Raw genomic sequence first — 18,960 nt, 5'->3', positions numbered from 1 at the left:
CAGAATAAGTCTTACTGGTTGGAGGTGAATAAGGAGCCAAGTCAAGTTGACTGATTCCAATCAATGACTGAGCGGCTGTCAGTGGCCATCTTGCCAATTTAAAGGAGTCATATTTAAGGGAATCTGAATACTTTCTATATGTACTGTATCATAAGTATCCTTTATATGAAAATATACATAAAGCGAAAGGAAAAATTGCCCTGACACAGAACCAGGCTGTGGTGATTTCAGTTTATTTCATGAATGCATTGCTGCTCAAAATTCTACACAATGTGGGATGTTTCTGTCAAATTGAGAAGAAAAAGCTGACCTGATGATGTCTTTGTGTCCATTGCGGGCAGCCAGGTGAAGAGGCGTGGTCTCTTTACCCTCTCCCTCAAGCAGAACCCCCACCATATTACTGTTCAACAACAGCTGAGTCACCTAGCAAACAGAGGAGGAGAGAGGACGATTTTAAACCCAGATCCTGGATGCTTCTCTTTTCACACAAAACAGGGTCCTGTGTATCAGGGCTTCTTTCTAGCACCACCTTCTACAAATCTATAACTGTTGTCTCCCTTTCCATGTCAGAATTTAACTAGTGCAAAATTGATGAAATACAATAGAGTCGCAATAAATCTTATTTAATCAGCAATGTGAGTCACTTTCTTCATGTTAAAATGACCCACATATAGGCAATAATATAGCCGATAATATAGCAACAGAAAAGCAGGTACAATGACCAAAATAGACAAACAAGAAACATAAAGCACTGGCAGCATGTGACTGGCCATCATTAACCTTCAAACAGAATGGTCCAACATTAAACATTATTGTGTGTCCTGCAAGCACACCTATAAGAAGCCCTGATCACTCATGCCAAATCTGTGACAGCTGGGAGTGATCAGGACCCTATCATTAGGTCACTCAGAAGCAGTTGGGCACACCCAGTGGCACCCAATCATGACAGGTACCTGTCGAATGACAATAGGGCCCTGATCATGCACAGCTGCCTCTGATTAGGAGCCAGTGATCCGGGTTCTTTTAAAAGTGAAGTTATGGCAGACGGCAGAAATAGACGGCTGAATTAATGTGGTTTGATGCTAAACCTGTGTTGTTTTTGCATCAGTTCCTTTTGTAGGCCCTTGTGCCAGGTTTTGGTTTGTTTTGTTTTAGAACGAATCCATTGGTTACCCTGTTGTCCTGCTTCCTGCTTCTTTCCTCACCGACCCCTGGCCCTACAAATAATTGTAGGACCAACTACAAAATCCATTTTTTTCCTTCAATATCAACACACACAGTACTGATAAAATTAATGTAAGGAGTCAGGCAGTGGCTTAATGCACCGACTTCTGCTTCCATGTATTTTATTTTTGTCTGCTGAATTAAAGTACTGTTCATTTTGCACCACTACTTACTGTCACGGACGTGACACCCCAACACACTGCCCCCTTTAATCTCTCTTAAGCCAAAACATATTTCCTATAAACTACAAACCATTCTGAATACAGCACTGAGTAGCAATCTATGTTGTGACTAAACACTGGTGAGTGGATTTTGAATCCAATTTGGATTTTTCTCTCTTTTCAGGACCCTTTTCTACAGCACCAAGAACAGAAATTCAGTTTTAGTTATAAAAACTGTAATTGGATGATTGCTTGGGCTTTGTCTGAAGCCTGTGCTATTTCTTTCACCTGTGGACAAGCTACATCAGTCAGCCATATCATTGAGACCACCTTATATAATTTAAATTGCAAATTGATTCAAATGAAATGCAGATATAATGCTATATTATAGTCTGTAGTTAAAGACTAAATGGGCAGCCAAGGAGTGGGGAGTGCATGAAGAGCCTATGTAGCTCAAATTTCAGAAAAAAAGTTAATGCTGGTTCTGACAAAGATCTCCAAACACATAGTATATCACACCAGGGTGTCCAAGGTCAAAAGCTCGGGCATTGGCCACTTGAGCATCAGAATTCCACTACAGAACAATGGAAGAAGGTATTTTCTCATGAAGCATGTTTTCTTTTACATCAATAAATCAGAGCTGTTTTGGTGACAAAAAAGGGAGTGGGGACTCAATATTAGGCCATAGTGTAGCCTAATATGGTGTGTATATGTCAGGATTGCCTGCAGCTGGGCTCCACACCGGAATCCAATTCTGACGCCCCATAAATGCCGGAAGTTTCCGCCCGTTCGGGGTCGCTGGCATTTTCGTGGACTCTGCACGAACTTGACCTGGTTTTGTTTTGAGTGTTTTGAGTTCTGGCAATCGCCACACGCCTACGGGTTAGTTTATGTTCGTAATTTAAGTTAAATTGTTTTCGGCCACCGCGCCATTGTTTATTTGTATTTCGTTATTGTTTGTTATAATAAAACCCCCTTCCCAGCATGTCAGACCTCTGCGCTTCCTTCCCCCGTAAGTCCGTAGTCGTGACAGAATGCCAGCGACCCACCCAAAAGCGCAGAGGTGGAAAGCAGAGGAGAAGAAACGCCGCGAAGGACGCAGCGCGGCGCGGCGAACGCGAACGCCAGGGGAGAGACGCGCCGCCCGTTCTGGTGGAGCGTTTTCTCCCCAAGAAGCCGTGGTACGCGGCGCCGCGTGATGACGTCACCCCCGGGAAACTCCGCGAAACCCGGAAGCGACAACGTCAGCGGGTGAGTGGGCGGAGCGAGGACGTTGGCGTCGGCAGCAGCGAGGAAGTGACTTGGGCAGCGAGCGCAGAAGATGCGACCCCCACGATCTTCGCCATGTCGAGCCAAGAACTCTGCGCTCTGCTGGCCAGGCTCCCCGTGGACTGGGACGACACGGACGACGATGAGAGCACGGGAGACGAGAGTTGGGCTCCGCCCATCGCGCCAGTCTGCGATCGTCACAAGGTCCGTGGGGACCCACGTCACTTCCAGGGGGGTGAGAAGCGGCAACAACAACAACGGCGGCGTTCCTCCAGCGAGGAGGTGGGCAGCCTCCAGCCCGAATGGCCAGAGTACTGCCCATGGGAGCTTATCGCGCCATGGGTCCAGGATGTCCGCAGGGTGGACGACCCTCGGAGTCACCGGTGGGAGGACACGGATGACGAAAGCGATGATGACGTGGATTTTCGGTGGGCGGTCGGTGCCGGGATGGCTCCGCCCAGCGTGCGCGTCCGAGATCATCGCGGCGTCCGTGATGACCCATGTGACTTCCGGGGGTACGAGGTTGACACGGACGACGACCAGGATGACGCCGTTTGGGCAGTCGGTGCCGGGATGGCTCCGCCCATCGCGCCCATCCAGGAGCGTCACGAGGTCCGTGGAGACCCACGTCCCTCCCAGCAGTGTGAGGAAAGCTGGTGGAAGAGGGCGACGGGAGGTCGCCAGCCAGCAACTGCGCTGCCGGGACTGCCTCGCAGGGAATCCTCCATTCCTGCTCCAGTCGCCGACCCGCCTTCCCTCTGCCCGGACGTTCCCCAGCAAAATGGCAGCGCAGCACCAGCGTCCACACCTGCTGGAGAAGACGTCCACCCCCCTCCACACCACACACCTACCACCATCTCCAGCGACGTGCCCAGCCCAGTGTGGGACCGCCCAATTGTCCCGGGACCCTTCAGTGGGGCAGCAGACACAGACGAGATCACTACCATCCTCACGTGTCTGACTGGATCAGCATGGGGCTGGAGCACAACCCTCTGGCAGCAGGGAGAGACAGGCAGGAGTTTTCGGGACTTCCAACAGAGACTGAGGGCGGAGTTTGATCGGCCTGAGCCAGGGATCGAACTCTGCCCCTCCACCACATCCAGTGCCAGTCAGGATCCGGGGCAAGAAGACCCAGCACTGGTGGGCGACGAGAAGGTCGCTCCTCCCGAGATCCTGGCTGTGCCCCCTGAGGAGGTCCCGGAGAGCCCAGAGAGGGAGCCAGACGACCCTCTCTTCTGTCTGTCTCTGTCTGTGTGTGTCTGTGTGGCATATGTGTCCGTATGTCGCCCCCACTTCCCCTCTTTGTGTCCACCAGATGGCGACCCAGCCGCGGAGCCGAACCCCAGGGAGGAGGTTCCTGACCCGAATGTGCTGGTCCAAGGCGAGGTGGACAAGCCCCAAGGTACCCCTAAGTCCAGCCGGGGGGGGTGCTCCCCCAAAGAATTTTTTGGGGGGGTGCAGTTCGGGTTGGGGACTCCTCCTGAGGGGAGGGGAGGTGGGGAAGCGATGGAGCTGGGTCCTCCGGTAGCCAGTGAGGAGGGCGGGCCAGGCATGGGCCTGCGTCTGCCTCCAGAGGGGTGGAGCGCCATAGAGCCCCCGGGTAGGCATGAGGACCCAGCTGGGACAGGCAGGAAGAGGGCCTGCTTGTCCCAACGGACGCAGAAGGGGCTAGCCGGATGGTCTGGCAATGCCCCCCCCTTGGCACCAGGGCCGGGCAGCGAGAGGGGCTGCATAGTCCCAGAAGGCACCAGCCTGGGGTGCCTGGAACAGTCGCCGGAGGCTCTGGGACAATCTCCCTGCGCGGTGCAGGGGGTGACACAAGATGTGTCAGAGGGGACATGTGGAGACAGGGCCCACACGTACCCAGATGGATCGGCCCTGATTATTGTGTGCAGGTACGGGAGTCTGGGGCCGTCATGCGGGACCACGCCGGGGAGCCAGGCCGAGGGTCCGGGGCCGCCATGCGGGACCACGCCGGGGAGCCAGGCCGAGGGTCCGGGGCCGCCAAGCGGGACCACGCCGGGGAGCCAGGCCGAGGGTCCGGGGCCGCCAAGCGGGACCACGCCGGGGAGCCAGGCCGAGGGTCCGGGGCCGCCAAGCGGGACCACGCCGGGGAGCCAGGCCGAGGGTCCGGGGCCGCCACGCCTGACCACGCCGGGGAGCCAGCCCGAGGGACCGGGGCCGCCACGCCTGACCACGCCGGGGAGCCAGCCCGAGGGACCGGGGCCGCCACGCCTGACCACGCCGGGGAGCCAGCCCGAGGGACCGGGGCCGCCACGCCTGACCACGCCGGGGAGCCAGCCCGAGGGACCGGGGCCGCCACGCCTGACCACGCCGGGGAGCCAGCCCGAGGGACCGGGGCCGCCACGCCTGACCACGCCGGGGAGCCAGCCCGAGGGACCCGGTCCTCCAAGGGGAGGATACAGCAGGGCAGGAGCCCTGTGGTTGCCGCCGTCCGCCCCGCCGCCTCCACTGATGGTACTGTTGGGGCTCCGAGGACGTAGCCCTTGGAGGGGGGGCTCTGTCAGGATTGCCTGCAGCTGGGCTCCACACCGGAATCCAATTCTGACGCCCCATAAATGCCGGAAGTTTCCGCCCGTTCGGGGTCGCTGGCATTTTCGTGGACTCTGCACGAACTTGACCTGGTTTTGTTTTGAGTGTTTTGAGTTCTGGCAATCGCCACACGCCTACGGGTTAGTTTCAGTTCGTTATTTAAGTTAAATCGTTTTCGGCCACCGCGCCGCTGTTTATTTGTATTTCTTTATTGTTTGTATTAATAAAACCCCCTTCCCAGCATGTCAGACCTCTGCGCTTCCTTCCCCCGTAAGTCCGTAGTCGTGACAGTATAGTATGGCTGATTGGTATGTATTGCTTGTTTCATTTCATACTTTGTCTTAATAAGCCTGTTATTCTCATACACAATTGCATACTGAATTGCACAATTGCTTTTTTTTCAGTATGTGATGCTTATTAACAAGGTCCAAAACCTTTCAGTTGGGCTCTTTAGTAGGTTTTAATTTATATACTTAATGTATATGTATTTATTTATTCATATTAATACATTATATATAAATATAAAAACACACTCACCTTAAACCTCCCAAATTCACAGGCCAGGTCCAGTGGAGTCTTTTTTGCTTTGTTGACAGTGCAGGGGTTGGACTGGTGCTGAAGAAGCATCTCTGACTACACACAAAAATGCAGCACACACGGTTCGAGAACAGAGAGTGTGTTGTATTGAGTTCCCATAATGAAACATCACAGAATGTGCGTGCTGTTCCTTCAGAGACATTCTCAGTAGATATGTGACATTACGTATCCAGTGACCTGTCTGTCGGTGACAAAAAGGCCAGACACACTAACCCATATCTTGGTCATTGTTGGGCAGACAGAAAGGCCTGCTGGGACAAAAAGCACTCCTGTTCACAGTAACGCTACCTGCATGCTACCTCGCCTTGAGCAAAACATCACCGGGCTCAGCTTGCAGCTTTTGGTTTAATTCTCATCCTCTTTTCACCAGAAGGTAAAAACACAAGATATTTTCATGATGCCGTCATTCATCTAAAAAAGGTAAAGGTCACCAGAAGGACTCTTTTTCTCACACACAAAAAGCAAACTGAAAATTATTATGAAAAATGCTTGCTACTTTAGATGGGATGGATGGTTTCCAATATTTCTAACAAAAATTAAATTATTGAACTAACCAAATGTAAAATGTCTGCCCCCAGGTTACTGTATTTAATACTGTTTCCTTGTGTTATAGCATCAGAAAGGGGGTTGGTTCCTCTATCTTTTATTCTAAAATGTAGAATGGTTAAGCCTGCAATATCATCCATCATAACCAGCAAAAAAACATAAATTAGATTGGAACTGCACAAGTCAAACGAACGGGTGACTAAAGTAATAGACAAAAAAGCACTTTAAACAAAAGATTTGGAATTCTGTAAATGCTCCAAAGATTTTAGTAGATTTAGATTGTTGTTTTTGGAACCTTTTAATAACCATGTCTCAGATGGGTGTTCAGATATTGGTAAAACAATAGTAGATTAAAACAAAGTACTAAACATGTAAATTTTCACTCTTATTGTGACAGTTAAGTATCAGTAATCAGTATCAGAAAACTGGTATCACATCCCAAACATATCCTTTTTTCCTCCCCTCCTATTCTTCATTAAGCTTCCCTACACCCTTATGGCTTATTTTACCATTATATTTTATATGTAGTGAATTGGTGGAATCTAGCCCCATTTAATCTGGGGTATGATGGGACAAGCTGCTCTGTTGCAAGCAGAGCTCACATTGGCATATCATTTTTGGATCTTCAATCCAAATCCCATGTTTTGTCTTTTTCAGTTTAATCATGAATGACTATGATTTGCCACAGAGCTCATGAGCACTGAAATCTTGTAATCAACTATAGAAATTTTGAATCTTGAATCACTGTCGGTTTAAAGAACCCAGTCATACAAATTTGAGGTAAGCTCATCTCTTTGAAAGACCTGAGCCCACAGTTCAGCTGCTCCAAGGTTACTCACCACTTCGTAGTGTCCATACTGAGCAGACAGGTGAAGGGGGATTTGTCCATCATGAGACGCTGCATTCACAGAGGCGCCGGCACGCAAGAGCAACTTCACTGAATCTTTTTTTCCCTGCCAGGCAGCGTAGTGGAGAGGACGCATCCCTGCATCAATATGCATACAGTACAGACGCTCACACAAAACATAAACAAAAAATGTCATTGCAATGTCTTATTTTATATCTCACCATTGCTATCCTTGATGTCCACCATGGACTGAGCCTCCAACAGCAGAGCCAGCAGTTCACTGGTGCCACTAAGAGCTGCATGGTGCAGAGCAGAAAACCTGCAAGGAATAAAAGGGGTCTGACCTTAAAGATGACTGAGAACATAGACACTTTTGGTGATGATATTGTACTACATTAGTATAAGCTCATAAAATCTAAACAAAATACCAGATATTCATGTGAAATGCTTATGAACCACTAGCTTTTAAACTAGTTATGGAGCACTTGGGGTAAGTGTAGGTGCTGAGATGTAACCTAACCCACCAGGTGGCGCCACATCTCTGTTTTGTTCTGTTGCCCTAATCATCTTCATGTGTTTGTATTTATCCTTAATTATGTCTGTATTTATGCTTAAGCTCCCATGCTTCCTCACTTCCTTGTCGCTCAAATGCGATGTTACCTGTTGTGCTGTATTCCCATATAGCTGAGACTTCACCTGAGTTATTTGTACGTGTTTTTATTTTGGCCATCAAGCCCATTTGATTAATTAATTAATATACTCACAAGATGTTATGCAATTGTGCCTGGTTCTTCAACCCTGGCATGACATGATGAACAGACTATGGTAATGTTTTATAGACATTCCAGGGTGTAGAATAATTCATGATCCCCTATCATGAAAATTTCACTTTGGATGGTAGTGGCCTAGAGGGTAACACACTCGCTTATGAACCTGAAGACCAGGTTCAAATCCCACTTACTACCATTGTGTCCCTGAGCAAATCCAGAGCTGCTACGTTGCTCCAGGGGGACTGTCCCTGTAACTACTGATTTGTAAGTTGCTCTGGATAAGGGCATCTGATAAATGTATTCATTTGTGATACTATTTAACATTAATATGAGTTCCCCTAGCCTGTCTATGATCCTGCAGTGACTATAAATGGTGTAAAGAGAGCTTTGGCCAGCTCAGTTGGTCAGATATGGAATATGTCCCCTTATATCGTCATGAGGGGAAACGTATTGAGGAGAAACCTCCCGTTTCTCATGCTTTTTCTGACAAATCATCATTATCTCCACGACTGTCGTGGCTTCCTAACATGGGAAGCATTGCAGTTGTTCAGTAACTGAATGTGAAATTTTTTTTTTGTTTTTCTGGAAAAACACAGACACATCTTCCTGTCTGTTGTAAACACTGTGGTTGGTGAATGGTGTTGATGACATCATTTCCATGAATGCCTCAACTTTTATAGGCTGCTCTCCTCCTCATAAGCATTTAAAAGCTAACACTGAAACGGTGCCTTCTGGGCAAAACTCATTAAGGGACTGGCTCAAAGAGCGTTCAGATATAGAATTAGGGGACCTAAGACCTATATAAAAGCAAAAGGGGACCTTTTAGTCAAATGACCATTAAGTAAAGGGAACACCACAAAAAATGTAAATTATGAAATTATACAAAATAAAGTTAGTTTGTATAAATTGATAGTATTATGGTGTTATTACAATAAAAAGTTTCGTTTTGCTGTACATTTAGTTCTGTGATTCAGAAAAATAGTACAATAAAAAAAGAATAATTATTAAACCTGGCAAGATGAACAAGTGGCTAAAAACAACAGACAGTAAATATAGATCAAAAAGGCCTGGTTGCCACACAATGTTGGGATTTATTTTAAACTAGCTTATTTTAAACTAGGAAGCGATTCAATTCCTCTGACTGCAATATCACAAATGCTTTTCATGCAATATGCAACTCAACATAACATAAAACATGCCCTGTGCTGTGACAACCTTGCTTGGAGTTTTTCCCCCGTGCACTTTGAATATATAAATATTTATCTAGATTTACAATATGTTTCACAGCGGCATACTGTTTAATGTAAACACTGTTACCCTGCTAAACTTTTACAATGTACAAGCTGGTGCACAGCAACCAAACGCTTTCCCCTCCATTTAATTGTAGGACCAAACATCTGACTTCACCCTAAAGCAAAAAAGTTAAAAAGATGATCCGGGAATCCTGTTTAAATGAAGAAAGAAAATAATTTGGGAAAGTAAAACTTAAACTTTTTTTAAAATTATTATTTATTAAATAAAAGGCAGTGTAAGACGTGCAGTAGCGCTGCAAAGCATTTTAGCAAATAGACAACGCCCGAGACACAACACACCTTATCAGCTGAATAGGCTGTATCAGTTTTCAGCCAGGCAGTAATTACTTAGGGATTTCGCTTGAGTTTCTCATGCTCGATAGCAATCGTCTGTGATGATTTGATAAGTAAAGCAGTGATTCTCAAACGGAGAAGAATAGAGAGGATCTCTGTGCTAGACAGTTTTGTGGGGCCGGAGTAACACTTTGATCTTATGAGATAATTGTTTTAGGCTCATTTGTCTAACTTGGTCTCATAGCAACCCACCCTTTCCATGGTGTATCTTTCACAATTAAAAAATAAAAGACATTTCCTTTGGACCACACACGCAATCTGCCAAAAATTCAAGTGTCTCTATTTTAAAATCTAGGTGGTCTTGTTTTCCATAAAAAAAATGGATGTGTGTCTACTATGTTATCATCCAGCAGTTTTGGAAGACTCTTGGATTTAATGTAAGTGGATGTCAGAAATCTTTTAGGCAACTTTTGCCTAATATAAGTATAAGGATTAATATAAGTAAAAGGATAAAACAAGAAAGAAAGTTGGTCACTAATGTTGTTCGTGCATGTGAGGGTTTTTGATCATACTTGATCAGAAAGTAATGTGAAAGAGAGCTATTGTTTTTTAAACATTATTTTAAGGTGTGTCCAAGGCGACAGAAATAATTACACTCCAAGCAAAAAGCTTGTTTGTCAAATCTAAAACTCTGGTGCTGTCCCTCTAGTGAGAATGTGTACCAAACCAAAACAGGATCAAATGCTATTGCATGTTTTTCAAAATGTACAGTACAGGCCTAAAGTTTGGACACACCTTCTCATTCAATGTCTTTTCTTTATTTTCATGACCAATTACATTGGTAGATTCTCACTGAAGGCATCAAAACTATGAATGAACTCATGTGGAGTTATATACGTAACAAAAAAGATGAAATAACTGAAAACATGTTACTGCTTTGCACACTCTTGGCATTCTCACGATGAGCTTCAAGAGGTCGTCACCTGAAATGGTTTTCCAACAGTTTTGAAGGAGTTCCCAGAGGTGTTTAGCACTTTTTGGCCCCTTTGCCGTCACTCTGCGGTCCAGCTCACCCCAAACCATGTCGATTGGGTTCAGGTCCGGTGACTGTGGAGGCCAGGTCTCCACTTCTTGTTAAGTACATAACTCCACATGTGTTCATTCATAGTTTTGATGCCTTCAGTGAGAATCTACCAATGTAAATGTTCATGAAAATAAAGAAAACACATTGAATGAGAAGGTGTGTCCAAATTTTTGCCTGTACTGTATGTTTTTGTGGTAAATATATGTAATATAACACAAAATTGCCAGGGCAACAGACAACCCACATAAATTCACTTTCATCATGTCCCTCCAATTTCACGCAAACACAACAGTTCACACCAGCAGATCTGCTTCCTGTACTTTTTTTGTTACACAGTGATACATGTGACCAATCAGCTTCATGTGATTTGAAGCAACGCATTTTCTTGGAAACGAACCAAGAAGAAAATTATACAATGTTACAAACCCACTGACTTATTCAGACCAAGGCCCAGTTTTTTTTTTTTTTCTTACTGAAAGACTAATTGTGGTTGCTCTGCACTAGTGCCCAAAAGATACCATAGAGACTCTTACAACACAAACATAGGATTGACCCTCATTCCACAACATTGGCTCATGGCATGTTCACACATGCAGTGGGGATCATCTTAGCCTCATGGCCCACACACACACACACACACACACACTCCTGTTTATCAGTTTTAGCCTGATAGAAAAGTGGAATCTTCTCTTTTCTGCCCAGAGAACTATTTAGCAAACACCCAGCTCAAGCTGTACAACTACATTGCATGAGATGAGAAGGCAAAGCTCGCTATTGAAGAGCACACGCTGTATGGACCGATACTTGCGTGCAACCTGACTGTTCATATCCAGCAATGCGAACATCAAATAAAGAAAAAAGCAGTCGCATCAGTAGCGAATGGCAATAAAGCGAAACGCACTGCTTTGGCCATACGTGCAATTTTGTGCATCGAAAAATCCAAAAAGAGGTTGTGACATGAAACTCAGACAATCACGACAATATTTAAACCTGTTAACCTTTGTGACGCAACAGAAAGGTTAACAAAATATAGACCCTGAAGAAAATGGAACCCGCGGAACACATATATTCTCCCGCTGAACCCAATGTTCAAGAAAGAGAGGAAAGAAAGAAAAATGAAAGAAGGGTGGCAGAGCAAACAGTGCCGGAAGCTGTAGATGAATTATGGATCAGTTTTCCTCTTCCTCAGTTCTCAGTCCCAGAGGAGGCCGTACACATCTTTGCCCAGCCCGCACATGAAAGCGCAAATTAGCACATGCTAATGCTGAGCCGGGCGCTTTAACAAGACAGCTTTCGTCTTCCTAATTATTGATAGGACAACAATCTTTCTGTGATGCTGTGTACTATATATTTATTTTGATCTTTTACCTTCTTTTAAAGTAGATGAGTAAAGTTCAGTAAAGTTTCATTGAGGGTACATCACCCTCAGGCCAATGTCTTCCTCTATTGGTTAATGTTCATGTGCAGCATCCAGCAAAGTTCTGTTTTTCCCAACATTCCCAGAATTCCTGTGGTTGCAGAATAAACGTTTTTTTCTTTTCTTTGCAATGATGGTAACCAGCAGAGATTGCAGACGGCATCCAGCTTGTTGACACATACTGGTTCCTCCCGAATTGCCGATGAAGTACTGAAGCTCTGCTAAATGCGGACATCACGCAGCACAAACAAATTTGCTCCTCATAAGGGAATTTGTGGCTCAGGGCGAAGTGGACATATACAGCAATGTTATGGACATTTCCCTTAATTTTTTTTAAGGGAAATGATGCAATAACGTAAATCTGGGTATAAGTGCAGCAGCTCCAGTCATTTTAATTCCCCGTCAAGGACAGGGTCCGTATTTAGATCTAAGGCCTCATCATCCAACATAAAGCTAAAGAAGTGCGTAGAATAAAAATGAGTCTCATTGGTCATATCTATACTCATAGAGGAGATCAGATTTATGGATAAATTTCCAAATCTTAAAGGGTGACGCAATCCAGAGTGACTCACCCGTCTGAGTCCTGGTAGTTCACATTCAGCCTCTTTGTAGATCCCAGTATTTCTGGGAAAAGACAAAATATCACAGATTAGTTGTTTTGTTCTTCCCTTAACTTCTCAAGACACCAGTTTATTACAGATTACGAACAGTCATATAATCAGCTATTTGAAAGTGATATGAATGGTGATAGACACTACACATGACACTGATGTATTAGTGGGATGTGGTAATAGGTGTTGTGTTGGATGGAGTGGATCAAGATTTAATTTTAAACACAGCTGTCAAAAGAGTGGTCCACACACCCAACATATGTAAATGAGTACATTTTATTCTCGTTTGATAACAAGAACAGCATTATGATAGCAACCAATGTGGATACAGTACCACTGAAAAAGGGAAAAATTCAAAAATGGATTTGGACCAACAATGTTCACCAATGGGAATGTAGGGTGCCACAGAGGAATTTCCTAAATTGTTCACTGTGGTGGCCAGAGCCTTGTTGTTCACTGTTAATCAAACCTTTATTAATGTACCTTTATTAAATGATCTTTAATTAATCACATGAATTGTGTTTAATTTAAATTCAATGGCCAATCACATTTGATCAACTTAATAAAATTATTTGTTACTTTAAAAAAAGAAGCTGAACTAAGCTGAAACTAAATAATATTGTCACTGGCCGAGTTCGGGGACGCATTCGCAGGCATGCTTGGAGCGGATGGAGTAATCGTCGTACTGGGAGAGGAGGACCGGAGGTGCTTAGCCAGTGATAAGGCGGCCGGAGGTGAGCTGGAGCGGGAGTGTGGCCGTGGAAGCGCCGCAGCGCGGCAGGGAGGGAACTCTGGCTCCGTGGGGGGTAACGGGGAAGATCGTATTAGCAAAAGGGGGCAGGCAAACTCAAGGTCAATGGCGGGCGGGATATCAAGCGTGGGAAAATAAGGCTGGCGTCAATGGAAGTAAATTCAACTCAAAGAGCGGGCAGCGTCTCCTCGGGGTTACCTGACTTTTATACTCTACGCTGCCCGCTCTCGTTTCCGCTTCCGGGTCGCCGTCTCTCTGTCTGGTCTGGTGCTCTCTGGTGGGCTGGAGGTGTATTGGCTGTGACAGAGCCCCCCCTCCTAGGCCCGGCTCCTGAAGGGCCCGGCAAATCAGGGTGGCGGTCATGGAAATCCAGGAGAAGGGCCGGATCCAGGATATCCTGCTGGGCAACCCAGGACCGATCCGCCGGTCCATAGCCCTCCCAGTCCACCAAATATTCTAGGCCGCGGCCCCGCCTCCGGACGTCCAGGAGGTGACGGACCGTGTAGGCCAGAGAGACGGGGGGGGTTGCAGAGGGGATGAGTGAGACTTACGAAGGTGGGAGACGTGAAACACTGGGCTGACATGCAGAGTGCGTGGAATGGCCACCTGATATGCAACCGGGTTGATGCGCCGAGTCACTCTGAAGGGTCCAATGAAACGGGGTTCTAGTTTTCGGGGACTGGACGGCATAGGCAGGCCTCGGGTGGAGACCCAAACTCTGTCTCCGGGATGGTACACGATGGCCGGCCAACGGCGTCGATCCGCCTGTCGTTTCATGCGCTCCGCGGTGCGGTTGAGGACCCGGTGAACTTGACAGACTGACCGAGACCCCCAGTTGTCCCCAGAAGTGACGCCAGAACCTGGCGATGAACTGGGGGCCGCGGTCAGAGAGGAGGTCTACTGGGGGTCCAAACTGCCGCACCACTTCTTGGAGGACGACGTCGGCGGTTCGCGCAGCTGTAGGCAGTCCTGGGAGGGCAATGAACTGGGCCATCTTGGAAAACCGGTCTACGAGTACCATAATGGTGGTCATCCCTCTTGATCGTGGCAGTCCCGTGATGAAATCCATGGAGACATGGGACCATGGACGATGGGGGCGAGGCAGGGGAAGGAGAAGGCCTTGGGGTCTTTGTGTGTCGGTCTTATGTGAGGCGCAGGTGTTACAGGCGGCAACATATGCCTGTACGTCTGAGGCCAGGCCTGGCCACCAGAACATTTACAGCATTTATCAGACATTTACATTTTACATTTACAGCATTTATCAGACGCCCTTATCCAGAGCGACTTACAATCAGTATTACAGGGACAGTCTCCCTGGAGCAATTTAGGGTTAAGTGTCTTGCTCAGGGACACAATGGTAGTAAGTGGGATTCGAACCTGGGTCTTCTGGTTCATAGGCGAGTGTGTTACCCACTAGGCTACTACCACCCGAACGTCTGCTGAATGTTGGCCAGTTTGCGCTGACGTCCAGGATGTCCGGCCAATGGAGTGTCATGCCCCCATTGTAGGACGCGTGGTCGGAGAGGGGGTGACACGTACGTGAGGTTGGGAGGCGTGGTCCTAGGTGGGGGGTGGTGTGTGTGATCCGCAATCACCTCTTCCATGAGGGTCCAGTGTACGGGGGCCAGTAGGAACGGCTGGGAGAGGATAGGGGAGGACGGATTGTCCTCAGCCTCTGGGGTGTACCTGCGTGACAGGGCATCAGCCTTCGCATTCTTGGTGCCGGGGATGTAGGATACGGTGAATTCGAACCGTGTGAAGAACAAGGCCCACCGTGCTTGCCGTGGGTTAAGGCGTTGGGCGTTTTGGAGGTACTCCAGATTCTTGTGGTCTGTCAGTACCAAAAATGGGTGGACTGCCCCCTCCAGCCAATGGCGCCACTCCTCCAGGGCCAATTTGATGACCAGGAGTTCTCTGTTCCCGACATCATAGTTCCGCTCTGCCGGATTTAGTCTGCAGGAGAAGAAGGCACATGGGTGCAATTTGTGGTCCAGGGGGTTGCATTGCGATAGTACCGCCCCTACGCCTAGACTAGACGCGTCGACTTCGACGACGAATGGGAGTTGGGGGTCTGGGTGGAATAAGATGGGGGCCGTGGTGAATAGCTGTTTGAGTTTGCTGAATGCCTGTTGAGCTTGGGGGTTCCAGCGGAGTCGGGTTGGTTGGTCTTTAAGGAGGGAGGTCATGGGTTGTGCCACCTTGCTGAAGTTGCGGATGAAGCGACGGTAAAAGTTGGCGAATCCGAGAAACTGCTGTAGCTGACGAATGGTGGTGGGTACCGGCCAGTCCGTGACTGCGGTTGTCTTGAGGGGATCCATGGCAATTCCTTGAGGGCTGATCTGGAACCCCAGGAAGGAGATTTCAGCGGTGTGAAAAGTACTCTTTTCCAATTTAACAAAGAGACGGTTTTGTAGAAGGCGCTGGAGGACCCTTCTGACGTGGTAGATGTGGGTCGAGAGGTTGGGTGAGTAGATTAGAATGTCATCTAGGTAGACAAACACAAATTGGTCCAACATGTCTCTGAGGACGTCATTGACGAGCGCCTGGAAGGCGGCTGGGCTGTTCGAGAGACCAAAGGGCATTACCAAATACTCATAGTGTCCGGATGGCGTGATAAAACCAGTCTTCCACTCGTCCCCTTCCCGGATCCGAACAAGGTGATATGCGTTTCGGAGGTCCAGCTTGGTAAAGACTGTGGCCCCTGCCAGGAGTTCAAAGGCGGTGTTCAGAAGTGGGAGGGGGTACCGGTTCTTTTTGGTTATCGCATTCAGCTTCCGATAATCAATGCACGGCCGCAGTCCCCCGTCCTTCTTACCCACAAAAAAGAACGGGGCAGCGGCTGGAGAGGTGGAAGGACGGATTATGCCGTTAGCCAGGGATGCAGTGATGTACTCATCCATCGCCTTTCGCTCCGGAAGCAAGAGAGAGTACAGCCGGCCTCGTGGTGGTACGGCGCCGGGGAGCAGGTCAATCGCCAGATCATAAGGTCTATGGGGGGGCAGCTCTGCTGCCTTGTCCTTGTCAAAGACTGCGGCAAGGTCATGGTAACAGTCAGGGACCCCCAGTAAGGATGAGGTGGTGTCATGAGGAGATTGAGGTGTGGTCTCGGGCAGCTTCTGGGTCAAATCATCTCTAAGGGGCGGGGTTTCAGTGAATGGGCGTGGTCCTAGGCAGGGAGCATGGCATGGGTTGAGGGGCGTGGCCGAGTCTCACATTGCTACGTGTGTGGGTCCAGAGCGTTTCGGGGGCGTGGCCTGTCGGGGTTGGTGGTGGATGCATGGGCGTCCCCACTGTTTGATGGTGCCTGTGGTCCAGTCAATGTGGGGCTCGTGGGTGGTCAACCATGGGTACCCTAACACAATTGGGTCATGGGGGGTCGTGGTTAAGTAGAAGGTCATGGTTTCCACATGATTGGGTTCGAGGCAGATTAGTAGGGGTTTGGTTTGGAAAAGGACTCTCCCCGAGCCCAACGGGCTGCCATCCAGTCCTATCACTGCACGTGGAGGATCACACCGGGAGACGGGGAGCTGGAGTCGGGTGGCCAGATCGACGTCGATCAAGTTCATGGCCGCCCCGGAGTCCACCAGCGCTCGCCCCTGATGGTGGCCGGGTCTGGGTTTATTCCAGCAGACGATGATGGGAAGTGAGCAGCGGGTGGTGGCTCTGGGAAGGGCCTTGTTCCTCGCCAGGGGGCTCCGGACCTCAGGGAAGCGTGGGTTTTTTCCAGATGGGTGTGGTTTGACTCGGCGGTTGGGACAGACGCGCTGAGGTGGTTCGGTTCTCCACAGTAATAGCAGCGTCTCTGCTCTTCTCGTCGCTTTCGTTCCTGGGGAGTGAGTGGGGGGCGGGCTCGGCTCATTTGCATGGGTTCGTTGGATCCACGGGGGGGCACAGTGGAAAGGGGCGTGGCTACGCCGTTCTTGGTCGCGCTCAGCGTGACGTCTGTCTATGGACGTGGCAAGCGTGATTATACTGTCCAGCGTGGTTCCCCAATCGCGATTTACCATGTCGTCTTTCACCGCCTCCCGGAGGCCGTGGTAGAACGCGGCGGGGAGCGCGCCGTCAGTCCACCCACTGTCGCTCGCCAGGGTTCAGAATTCAATCGCGTAATCGCTCACGCTCCGATTTCCCTGACGTAGCGACAGGAGCCGCAGAGACGACGCGTGCCGCCCGGTCTCTCCCTGAAACACGGTCTTGAGGCGGTCCAGGAAGGCGGGGAAGGACAGACAGATCGGGTCGCGTCGTTCTACCAGCGGCGTGACCCAGTCCAGCGCGCGTCCGGTCAGCCGCGTAATAATATACGCGACCGCCGTTTCTTCGTCAGGGAGGTGGGCGGCTTGGAGGCGGAGAAGCAGCCGGCACTGCGTGATAAATCCGCGACAACTCTTGGGATCACCGTCATAAAGTGGCGGGGGGGGGGGGCAATCCCGCCAGGGTGGACATACATGACTCTGGAGTGGAGACTGCAGGACCGGGACAGCTGGGCTGGGACTGCAGTGCGTGGACATGTACCGAAAGGTCAGCGAGAGCGGAGCTGACCTGGAGAAGTGCGCGTTGTTGCTGGAGCTGCGTGTCTTGGTTTTCCTGGATCGCGATGTGCTGCAGCTGTAGGAACGCGGTCAGCTGGCCGAGCGTCTCTTGCATGGTGGATATGCCTGCTGCGTCAGGAGATGGCCCGCGTCAGGAGGAGGACCGGAGGCGCTTGGCCGGTGATAAGGCGGCCGGAGGTGAGCTGGAGCGGGAGTGTGGCCGTGGAAGCCCAGCAGCGCGGCGGGGAGGGAACTCTGACTCCGTGGGGGGTAACGGTGAAGATCGTATTAGCAAAAGGGGGCAGGCAAACTCAAGGTCAATGGCGGGCAAAGGTCGTGGTCACACTGGATATCAAGCGTGGGAAAATAAGGCTGGCGTCAATGGAAGTAAATTCAACTCAAAGAGCGGGCAGCGTCTCCTCGGGGTTACCTGACTTTTATACTCTACGCTGCCCGCTCTCGTTTCCGCTTCCGGGTCGCCGTCTCTCTGTCTGGCCTGGTGCTCTCTGGTGGGCTGGAGGTGTATTGGCTGTGACAAATATGTATGGTTTAATGCAAGAGAATTTCTATTAATATTAAATGATCAAATGATTCATGTGGAACTACAGTTTTGTGTACTTTTTGGCTGAAAACGTTTATTATAATTATTATTATAATTGTTAAAATGATTATTATTATTGTTACACTTGTGTTCTTCAGTTGACAGTACTTTATAGAAACTGAATGAGGTGAAGCTGCTTGGTTGTCAGTCTGAGGAAGGCCAGAGAGAGTCCATTCCAGCCCCACAGCCTTTAGACAATTACAGGTATGCAAAAACACTGCAAGCCAAATTAGGGCTGGTGGCCTCACACAAACCCCTTTCATGTTTACAAAGTAGAGGGTAGCAACTGTGCCGTTCTGCCCTCTTTTTCCTCCTGGGAAATATTACAGGCAAATTACCCTTTAAAAGCCTTGACTAGATGGCAGAGTGTCCTAATGCTGTGATCATGATTAGATATGAGGTCATATTATTATC

General features: G+C 48.7%; 1 protein-coding gene across 3 annotated transcripts in view; it reads right to left on the bottom strand.

The window, feature by feature from the left end:
• The window catches only part of LOC114782350 (CASK interacting protein 2), a 59,329-nt gene that overhangs the window by 24,764 nt on the left and 15,605 nt on the right, over positions 1-18,960 (bottom strand). For all 3 annotated transcript variants that reach the window (XM_028968256.1, XM_028968254.1, XM_028968255.1), the window contains 5 exons: positions 12,627-12,678; positions 7,419-7,516; positions 7,190-7,335; positions 5,745-5,840; positions 311-423 (listed from right to left, as the gene is read on the bottom strand). In XM_028968256.1, coding sequence (XP_028824089.1) covers positions 311-423; positions 5,745-5,840; positions 7,190-7,335; positions 7,419-7,516; positions 12,627-12,678 — 505 coding nt within the window. The remainder of the gene's footprint in view (positions 1-310; positions 424-5,744; positions 5,841-7,189; positions 7,336-7,418; positions 7,517-12,626; positions 12,679-18,960) is intronic.

The sequence above is a fragment of the Denticeps clupeoides genome, chromosome 2 (assembly GCF_900700375.1).
Source record: "Denticeps clupeoides chromosome 2, fDenClu1.1, whole genome shotgun sequence".
Lineage (NCBI taxonomy): Eukaryota > Metazoa > Chordata > Actinopteri > Clupeiformes > Denticipitidae > Denticeps > Denticeps clupeoides.
This window is presented reverse-complemented; position numbering and strand designations above follow the sequence as displayed.